Raw genomic sequence first — 10,626 nt, 5'->3', positions numbered from 1 at the left:
GTTTCAGATGTCGTGTGAGCAGCGTATCTGCTCTGCTGGTGTTGTTAATGTGGATTTTGAGCTGTCTTTCACTGCCCACGTAGAGATGCCAGAGGCAAAGCAACGTCTGGGCCATCCACGTGGCACTGGAAGATGCATTACAAGTAATGAATATCGAGCTGTTTGGGTCTGGAGCTGAATCCTCTCCCTGAGGCAGCAGGCGCCTGCCTAGATGTGAACATCTACTGCAGTTGGAAAATTGACCTGAATATAACAATTAACCAATGCTCATCCATGCTTATTTTTTCACTTGAGAAACCAATGGCTTTGTGAGGAGTGATCCAAGACATAGACATGAAAGCCAGGAGGGGGGTAAGGCTCGTGCTGGGCACAGTCACCACCCACCAGGAACCACATCTCTCTCCAAGAATGATCCTAAAACTCATTCAGGACATAAGTATTTAATATTACCATCTCAGAAACCTTGATGAGATGAACTTGGAGAGACCATGAGAGAAATCAGAGTCCAAAGCTGTTATGTCAAACTGGGATGAGCATCAAACGTTTCTTCAGCACAATTTCAAGAACACACAATGAAAAGGCTTAAACACCGTAAAATCCATCTTGACTTCCCCATGACATTCAGAGCAAAGGTCCTGGCTGTGGAGTTGGCATCCCCTGTATGAAGAGTTTAATACATGGCAAATCAGCCTTTCCAGAACCAGCCCATCATGTCCCTGGTTAGGGTTCCCTTCACCTCGCTGCAGTTGTTCACCACAAACTGCAACCACTTGACAATGGCTTTAAACATGCCCTGGATGTCCAGAAGTGAACTGGGAGGTAAAACCCCGTTTACAGAAGTGATTTCAGTGTCAGCGGACAGCTGAGTCTTTGTCAGCATGAACCAGTAGTGAGGAACTAAGCCCAGACTAAAGAGGAATCCACGATGCTGTCCTGGAATATAAAGCTGTTCCTGAGCGTATGTGAACAGCAGCATCCCACTGAATTGCACCTCATCTCCAGATGAAAACAAAGTCGGAATTAGAACAGGCAGAAAACATGAGGGAAAAGAACAGGCAAGAGAGAAAAAGGACGAAACTGAGAGTTCACCAGTTTAAGATGCCATCTGAGGAGAAAAAGTTTCTCAGAGAGAGCCTGCTAGGGCACAGCACAGTGATGAGGGCACTCACAAGGATTTTCCTCACCCCGTTTTCAGCAGACAAAAGCCCAGAAATTCCTGCCTCTCCCTTCAGCTAGACGAGGAGTCAACGCCACCAATGAGACCACGGAGCTGTGCCAAGACAGACCCACTCCACTTCAGTTGCCTAAGTTTAGGCATCTTGTTAAGGCTCTGGCCCTAATGAAAGTGCACAAAACGGGTTTCTGTCTCTGAAAACATGAAGGTTCAGAACCAAACAATTAAAACTTTACAAGATCAAAAATGAGAACCAAGGTCTTACCCCAACAGATGAGTGCCAGGATCAGAAGACTCATTGAGGAGCCATTCTCCATCAACAGAATATTTGATTATAGAAACATCATTTACTTCAAATAAAGTGAACATCCCCTTGTTTCAGGCTTAGTGGGTGGCTGAGTCTTTCCTTGAGAGCATTCTCCTCTCTTCTTTTCCCGGGCTCCTTAAGCACACCTTAAACACTATGATTTCTAGTCTTTTGATTTTAAAATACTAGAGTGCATTGAGCAGAAATATTTCATCATCTTTAACCCAGACAGAGGAACAACCCTTTACCTGGTGTAAACCAGAGCAGCCTCCCCAAAGGCGGTGTTGCTGCAGTGATTTATGGCAGAGCAGGGTGGTCCCAGCAGAGCTCAGCTGGACCTTCTGGGCAATGGTCCCTCCTACCTGTGGATGGAGATCATCTCCTCTTAGCAGTTGCAAACTCTCTTCCACTTTGGATGAGCGAGTCTGGAAGACAAACCCTTAAGGACATCATCCAAGCTTCTAGATAACCAAAAAGGTCTCTCCTGAGTGTTTGTCATGGCTTTGACTACAGTTCCGGTCTCTGAGAGAAGGAAATCTTGATTTTCTACTGCTGGCTCCTTAATGAGAATCCATGAGTCACAACACTCTAAACTGCAACCTTAGCTGTGCATGTGAGAGGGCACAAAATCTGTGCTAATTATTGCCCCAAATATCAATAACCTGTCACAACACTTGGCAGCCTCAAGGGACAGAAAAGGTAGAGATCCAGATGAGCCCACGTTATCCTTTCCAAGCCCCACTGAAATCAAGAGGAGGTGAGAAGGTGTCCAAAGGGTGATTTAATCCAAGTGTCTTCAACATCTATTGCAAGCAGCTTAGGCTGTTGTGATTAGCTCTGGATTGACGCCTGGAGCAGATGGCTGGGATTACAGGACATGAAGGCTGACCCAAGCCTCCGGGCAACAAATGAGTCTGAAAGGCTCACAGGCTACAGATGGTAAAGAACAGGGAGGTCTCTACGGGAGACATTGAATGTCATTGATGGTCCACAAACCCTTTTACTATACTCCAGATACTTGCGGAGATCTCTCAGCTGCCCATTTTTAACTCCCTTTTGCAGAGAACCAGGTCATTCTGCTGCTCCACTTCTGCAAGATCAAAGCCATCTCATCACAGCTGATACTGAGAGGATGCTCATCCAGTTCCTTCTGCAAACTTGTTGGGGTTTTTTTTGTGGCGAGCAGAAAATTGACAGAAACCCAAACTGTTCTATGATTCTATACAATAGCACTTCATATTAGGATCGTGGAGATACGCCATAGCTCACAGCTCCACAACCCCACGTACTTCTTCATTGGGAAATTGTTCTTCCTGGATCTCTGGTATTCCTGCATCTACAACCCCAATATCCTGCTGAACTGCACCTCTGAGAACAAGAGCATCTCCCTCACTAGGTGTGCTGCTCAGTTCTTCATCTCTGGTGGCTTGGCCTACCCTGAGTGACATCTCCAACCCACTGCTCTATTTTACTGCCATGCCCAAGAAGGTGTGCATGGTGCTGGTGGCTGCCTCTTACCTCAGCAGCTTTGCCAACTCCATGTTCATTACCAGCTGCATGTTTGCCTTCAGCTTTTGCAACACCAACATCATTGATGACTTCTTCTGCGACCTGCCTCCATTGGTGAAGCTCTCCTGCAACGTGACAGACAGCTACCAGACACTCGGGTATTTCATTCTGGCCTCCAATGTCATCCTCCCCTCTGCTCTCGTCCTCATGTCCTACACCTCAATCCTGGTTGCTGTCCTGAAGATATGTTCAGCCAAGAGGCAGTGCAAAGCCTTCTCCATTTGTGCCACCCACCTGACCACCATCACTCTCTATTATGGCTCCATCCTCTTCATTTAGTCCTGGCCCAGGTCAACCTGTGTCATGCGGAGGGACAAGGTGGTCTCTGTGTTTTACACAGTGGCGATTCCCACACTGAACCCCTTCATCTACAGCCTGAGGAACCAGGATGTAAAGGAGGTGCTGGAGAAACTGATGAAGAGACAGACAGCTTCATAGGAGAAGAAGAGCAGGAGTTACCTCCCAAGGGATGCACGTAGCAAGAAGTGAACCTGTCTTGCTTGTGTTTTTATTGGTTGCTTTTCACAACAGGAGCAGGAAGAAGGAACACAGAAGCATGGGCTCTTCCGATCTTGAAGTGCTTCCTGATGGACAGGAGATGTCACTGTGCACAGACCTCCTCTCCTTCCCATGTATAATTTATATCTGCACTATAAAACGGGCTCTTAGCAGGGGCTCGCCTGTAGCCTGGTACCAAACCATCATCATCTTCTCCCCGTGCTTTCTCTGGATTAAACATTCCTTTCTCCTGCTAGCGCAGTAGCTCTGGTGGAACACCATGTGTCAGCACCTCTGCTCCTGAGCTGTCCTGTTATTTCCTCACAAGGCTGTATTACACCATACAAATGTACTTTTCATGGTCCTACACACTATTTTCCGAGTGAAATGTTCACACCAGTGTGGTTAGAGGGGGGCACATTGGAAGAACCAATGTTAAGAAGCATAGAAGCATCTGGTATTGAGTTCAGTTGCCTGAACATAGACTCTAACACCACAGAGACACCCACAAGTCTTCCTCTGAGCCTTCAGGCGTTGCTCCAGGGTGGCCCAACTCTTCCGAAGGTTGCACAGCAGATGTGCCACACACATGCCAATGTCCTTGGGAACCTCAGGACGAATTAAATGGCATCAGATTTCTACATCTGGCCACAAAACCCAGACCTGGGCTGGGGAATTTCACTGCTCCTTGGTCCTTTTCTGTAACTTAAGCAAAAAATTTCCAGCCCAATTTGTAGGAAAATGTAGAATCATGGAATGCTTTGGGTTGGAAGGGACCATTACAGGGCATCCAGTCCAACACCCCTGCAGGAGCAGAGACATCTTCAACCAAATCAGGTTGCTCAAAGTCTCATCCAACCTGACCTTGAATGTTTCCAGAGATGAGAGCCTCCACTTTATGTATGTGTATTTTTATATCTATAAAGGTGAAGAAGTTCCTTAGTTATTATCAAGTCTCTTTTTTGTCTTTATAAAGTTTTAGTCCAAATGAAAGGAGAAAAACCCACAATAAAGTTATTATTATATTTTTTATTATTATTATTAAGACTGTGAGGAGGAGGGTGGTCCAAAGTAGTTTCCTCTCCTTTAAATTTAGATAAATAAAAGCTGAGTGATGAAGTTGGAGTTCCTTGTCTCCATTTGTGATTGATAAAGCTGTGTTCTGTTCCTCTCACTTTGCAGTCCGCATGCTTATTGTCCAGTCCTGAGTTTGTAATGGTAGGCAAATCACATTTGTGTTAACCAGTCAGACATGGAGGATTCCACACAGTCCCCTACAACATCCTTCTCTCTGAATAGGAGAGAGATATGTTTGATAGGTGGAAATCCAAACATGAGGAGAAATGCAATGAGCTGCCCCAGCTCCTTCTGCTAGGGGGCAAAAGCAGGCAGGGACAAATCACCCCACCAGAGAGAACCAAGAGAACCACACAGGTCACGAAGTCAAGGTTGTCTCTCTTTAATGAGGGTGTAGGCCCAAGCTTGTCCCAGCACAGGAAGCCCTCTAGCAGACCCTCCAGCAGGCCTGAGCCCCAGGCTCTTGAAATACAGGTGTTTACAGCTATTTCCATCACAAGTGATGTTGCTCCCTTTCCCAGAGCAAGAAGTGGTCCTTGGGGACAAACCACCATTCTAGGAGTCATCAACTTAAAAAGACCTTCTGGGGTTTGACCAAGAAAGTTTCCTAATCACCATGAAATCTTCTCAGCGGGCTTATAGTCAACATGCCTCTTTCTTCTTAACAAGCCTTGAGAGATTAATTAGCAGGGGCTAACAAGAAAGAAACTTTCTTCCTTGTTAATGACAAAGTGAACTTCTACAGCTGCCTTTGTTGTCAGAGCCCCGAAGCCAAGTAGTTGGAGAGTCAGTGTGTTGGCATGTGACTGCTCTAAGGACAATTGTGTGGGCTTGGGTGGATGGGGACCAATTGTCTTCCAGGTTTCTGTGATTAAAGTAGCTGACCCTCATCCCTGAGATTAAATTCCCACCTGCAGACTGGGGCCTCTCTTCCTCGGTGGGGTGATGCAGTGACCCAGCAGCACCAACTGAACCCAGGATTCGACGTGCAGCCTCACCAGCACTGGTTGTAGGGAGCAATCCCTTCCCTGCTCCTGCTGGCCACTCCAGGAAGGTAGAAAGCAAAGCCACATGATTGCTCAAAACCAAGCAAAAGCATTTAATGATAAGAGAGCCAGAATAACCAAAATGCCAGGACAGGGAGCTGGTACCTGCCCTGGGGGCATTTTATTGTTGCTCATAGGAGACGCCAGCTCTTTGGTCCTTGTGCAAACTGCAGGTGCTGCAGCAGTTTCTCAAGTTAATTTGAAAATAGAGCTACATTTGAAGTAAAATGAGTTGCAGAAAGGTCTGATGAGCATTATTGCAGTTAACTGTTGTTAAGGAGCCTTGTGTCTACTCTGAGTACTTGGAGAACTAAAATACCTGAGTCCTGTATTTATAAAAAGCATCTTTATTTGATATAAAGAGAGCTCTGGTCATCATTGTCCCACTGGAAGGAGTAGCTGTTGTTTGTTGTTGCTCAAGACAGCCGTGGGAATACATTCTCACACCACAAATGGTCAGAAGGGCTTAAATTCTGGATATTAAAATAATATTAGGCTGTAAAACCAAATGAAAATAGGTAACGCACACCTGAGACAGGTCAGTGAGTAGGATGAGCCAAGAGAAGTGAACGACCCAGTGTTTAGAATCATAGAACTATGGAATAGTTTGGGTTGGAAGAGACCTTAAAGATCCTTCAGTTCCAACCCCCTGCCATGGGCAGGGACACCTCCCACTAGATCAGGCTGCCCAAGCCCCATCCAACCTGGCCTTGAACACCTCCATGGATTTTAGGAACAAGGCAGAGGTTTCCCACTACCTTTGTCCCCAGAAGTTCACAGGAGAGCCCTGCATTTACACCATGGCCATACAGAAATGGAAAGTATAAATGGTTCCAAGAAGACCTCTCCATTCCTCTGGCAAAACAGGGAAAACTACTTTTCAGGTGAACGTTTCCTCTTCATCACTCTCCCCAGCGTGTTCTTCACCTCCTTGTTCCTCAGGCTGTAGATGAGGGGGTTCAGCATAGGGGTCACAACAGTGTAAAACACAGAGGCCACTTTGTCGAGCTCCTTGGACTGCCTGGAACTGGGTCGTGAGTACATGGATGCAATAAATCCATAGATGAGGGTCACCATAGTCAGATGGGGCACACAGGTGGAGAAAGCTTTGCGTTTCCCCACAGTTGAGTGCATTCTCAGGATGGTGGCCAAGATGTAGGTGTAGGAGATGAGGATGGTCAGTATGGTGACTAACAGGTTGAAGCTAACCACCGTGAACATTATAATCTCATTGACAGTAGGATCTGTGCAAGAGATGGCTTGAAGCGGGGCCCCTCACAGTAAAAGTGGTTGATGACGTTGGGACCACAGAAGGACAACCAAAGTGAAAACCCTGCGTGGATGGTGGCATTCATGATCCCAACGAGCTATGAGCCAGCCACCAGCAGTGCGCAAACTCTGCTGGACATGGAGATGACATAGACCAGTGGGTTGCAGATGGCCACGTAGCGGTCATACGCCATCACAGCCAAGAGGTAGCACTCGGTGGTGGCAAAGACCACATAGAAATAAAACTGTGTGAAGCATGCAGAGTAAGAAATTACCTTCCTTTCTGCAAGGAGATCCAAGAGCAGTCGAGGGGTGATTAAGGAGGAATAGCAGATATCTAGGAAGGACAGGCTGCTCAAGAAGAAGTACATGGGTGTGTGGAGCTGGGCATCCAGCCTGATTAACACGAGCATCCCCAGGTTCCCTAGAAGAGTGATCACATAGATCACCAAGAAGACAATGAAGAGGACAGCCTGGGCATCCCCCTACTCTGAGAACCCCAGGAGGACAAATTCGGTGATGGTGGTGTGATTCCCCTTGGCTGCCATTGCTATGCGGTTGCTATGGGAAAGCAGGGGTGCAGAGAAACTCAGAGTCAATGTATTCCCATTCTCCCCCCAAACAAACATTAAAGATGTGATTCTCTTGACCAGGAAACACAAAACTCTGCAACAGGGGCTGCTGAACAACATATTCAATGCTTGTCTCAAAATCTATTCCAGAGTAAACAAAGGGCATGATGGAATTTATTTCCAATGGGTTTATTCTGGTCCAGCCACTATTAATTTGCAGCCACTCTGCAAATGGGAAGGCATGTTCTACCTCCTGAAGGAGCTCAGAAGTTTGTTACTTGTCAAATAAACAGAGGTAACTGCAGGAATTTGTTCTGATGTCAGAAATTGAAGTGTGCATCCAAAATAAACCCAAACAGAAAGGGAGAAAGGGAGAAAGAGAGAGATTTTGAAAAGAATTTTCTTCAGGAGCATCAGAACAGGCTGCCTAGGAGAGTGGTGGAGTCTCCATCCTTGGAGGGCTTTAAAAAAACCATGTACATATGGTACAACATCGGTTGGCTTCAGCTCATGGCTGCCTTCCGTTTGGAAAAGCAACTTCTAAATACTTGGGTTTCCTGTGAGATCCCCTGACCTCAGGCAACTACTTCATAGAATCATGGAATAGTTTGGGTTGGAAGGGTTCTCAGAGCCCATCCAGTTCCACCCCCTCCCATGGGCAGGGACACCTCCCACTGGATCAGGGGCTCCAAGCTCCATCCAATCTGGCTTTGGACCCCTCCAGGGATTGGGCAACCACCACTGCTCTGGGCAACCTGGGCCAGGGCCTCCCCACCCTCACAGCAAAACATTTCTCCTCAAGATCTCATCTCAATCTCCCCTCTTTCAGCTCAAAACCCTTCCCATCATCCTGTCGCTGCACTCTCTGATCAAGAACCCCTCCCCAGCTTTCCTGGAGCCCCTTTCAGTCCTGGAAGCTGCTCCAAGATCTCCCTGCAGCCTTCTCTTCTCCAGGCTCAACAACCTCAGCGCTCTCATCCTGGCCTTGAACAGGAGGTGCTCGAACCCTTGGATCATCTCCGTGGCCTCCTCTGCACTCACTCCAACAGCTCCATGTCCTCCCTGTGAAAACCAGCTCCTGCCTAGTCCTCCCCTTGCAGCAGATCAACTCTTTGCAGCATTATTTATGTTCAGACTCACCTCTGCTCACATCTCGGGTTTTGGTTTATCAGAGATCATAGGGCAATATTTTATCTGAGAAATAAACCCCAATTTCTCCCAGTATTGGTGTTAAAACCAAGAAAGATGTGCCCGTCATGGAGGGCATCCATATTTGACCAAGAAAACTGCTGTTTATAGGTCTCTCTCGTTAGAAGACCAAGGGGGTTTTGCTGCTGCCCTCCCAGTGGCATCAGGCAGGAAATTTCTCTTGGGGTTTGAGGACTTTGGAAGCAGCTCCTTAAGGAGGAGACATGCACTGATAACATTTAGTGTTAGCGAGTTAGATGCAAGCTCAAGTGTTGTTTTTTCCCCACTTCTTTGTTTCTATAAATAATTTTATATGTATAAAAATATATATGTATTTATATAAAATATAAACCACGTGATCCAGTGGGAGGTGTCCCTGCCCATGGTAGGGGTTGGAACCAGATGATCGTTGAGGTCCCTTCCAACCCAACCCATACTATGTTATGCTGTATTCAAACTTGCCCAACTCATTTAACAGCTCCAGGATTCTTAATGCCCACAGACCCTCACCACCTCCTCTCTTTCTCATGTCTCTCCATCCAGACAAAGTCTTCTTTCCATTCCAGCTGCACCTTATTCATAATTTCTACTTCCAGGTTTCAGGGGCTGAGTCATCTCGGTCCAGGAGCCATCCTATCTAATAGGCTTTCATTGGTCACCATAGGTTTTAATTATGGAGACAATGATGCATGTGGGGGCTTTGATTCATCTGATCTATTTTGAAACATCTGCATCAGGGTGAGATGAATTCTTCTGGAAAAGTGCGTGTTTTTCTCCGGTTGCTTCTTGGTGGTGAATGGTGATGGGCTGATACGGCCACCTGGCAAGCGTGGGTTTTGTTCCGAGCAATCACACTCAGGGCATGGTCTAAAGAGTCAATTTAAACCTAAGGAGAAAGCTTCAGCTCACTGTGCTGATGTTTTGGAGTCCTTCAAGAACCCCTCTCAGAAGTTAGAAGGTGAAACTAGCTTTTAGCCAATAACTGCCTACAGGAAAGCTGGGGAGGGGTTCCGGATCAGGAAGTGAAGGGACAGACGAGGGGAAGGGGTTTGAGCTGAAAGAGGGGAGACTGAGATGAGATCTTAGGGGGAAATGTTTTGCTGTGAGAGAGGGGAGGCCCTGGCCCAGGTTGCCCAGAGCAGTGGTGGCTGTGCCATCCCTGAAGGTGTTGAAGGCCAGGTTAGATGGGGCTTGGAGCCCCTGATCCAGTGAGAGGTGTCCCTGCCCATGGCAGGGGGTGGGACTGGATGGGCTTTGAGGTCCATTCCAACCCAACCTATTCTGTGATTCCAAGTCTGGCTGCTGGGCTTACACCTTGCTGTTCAGTATCACAATCGTTTTGCCAGATTTTTCTTCCTCTGTTCTTATTTAAGGTTTTAAAAAAAGAGATGACTGCTTGTCATGTTCCCCACCAGAGATGATCTTCAAACACATGCCCTGTTTGAGAAATAAGTATTACTATATCTTCCCTTCTCACTTCCTTATTTCTCTCAGCCCTTCTGGCACTGGTGAGATGACAGTTGCTTCAGGATGATCCCTCTTCTCCCATCACCCCTCTTGAAGCAGTTTTTACTTCCCCATTCCTCAGGCTGGAGGTCAAAAGTTCAGTGCAGAAAGTCCCTCAACCTGCTGCTCTTCCAGAGGTGCCGATGGGCATCTTTGCTGCAAGGACATACTGATGGCTCATCTTTAACTTGATGGCAACCACTACCTCCACATCCTTCTCTGCTGCACTGCTCTCCAGGCTGTCCTGGTGCCTGGGGGAATTATTCCTCGTGGCCAGGACTTGGCATTATCCCTTTTTGAAGTTCATGTGATTCCCATCCTTCTGAGGCTTGGATGGGATTTGTGTAACTGGGTGTAGACATCTAAAACACAGCTATTACATCTAACCACATCTGAAGTGTCTGTAAGGTGCAAAACATC

The 10,626-nt window shown here is 46.9% G+C and overlaps 2 protein-coding genes across 2 annotated transcripts in view; one reads left to right on the top strand and one right to left on the bottom strand.

Annotated features, from left to right (window-relative positions):
• The window catches only part of LOC104064481 (olfactory receptor 9G9), a 4,240-nt gene extending 752 nt beyond the window's left edge, over positions 1-3,488 (top strand). The window contains 2 exon segments of the mRNA XM_009566825.2: positions 2,712-2,922; positions 2,924-3,488. Coding sequence (XP_009565120.2) covers positions 2,712-2,922; positions 2,924-3,488 — 776 coding nt within the window.
• Positions 3,489-6,544: 3,056 nt separating this feature from the next.
• LOC104064480 (olfactory receptor 1020-like) lies at positions 6,545-7,488 on the bottom strand. Its single transcript, XM_009566824.2, is given in 2 exon segments — positions 6,545-6,945; positions 6,948-7,488. Coding segments are annotated over 2 exon segments (942 nt in total).
• Between the last annotated feature and the right edge of the window lie 3,138 nt (positions 7,489-10,626).

Source organism: Cuculus canorus, chromosome 5 (genome assembly GCF_017976375.1).
Source record: "Cuculus canorus isolate bCucCan1 chromosome 5, bCucCan1.pri, whole genome shotgun sequence".
NCBI lineage: Eukaryota > Metazoa > Chordata > Aves > Cuculiformes > Cuculidae > Cuculus > Cuculus canorus.
Note: the sequence above shows the minus strand (reverse complement) of the source record. Positions and strands in the feature narration are given on the sequence as shown.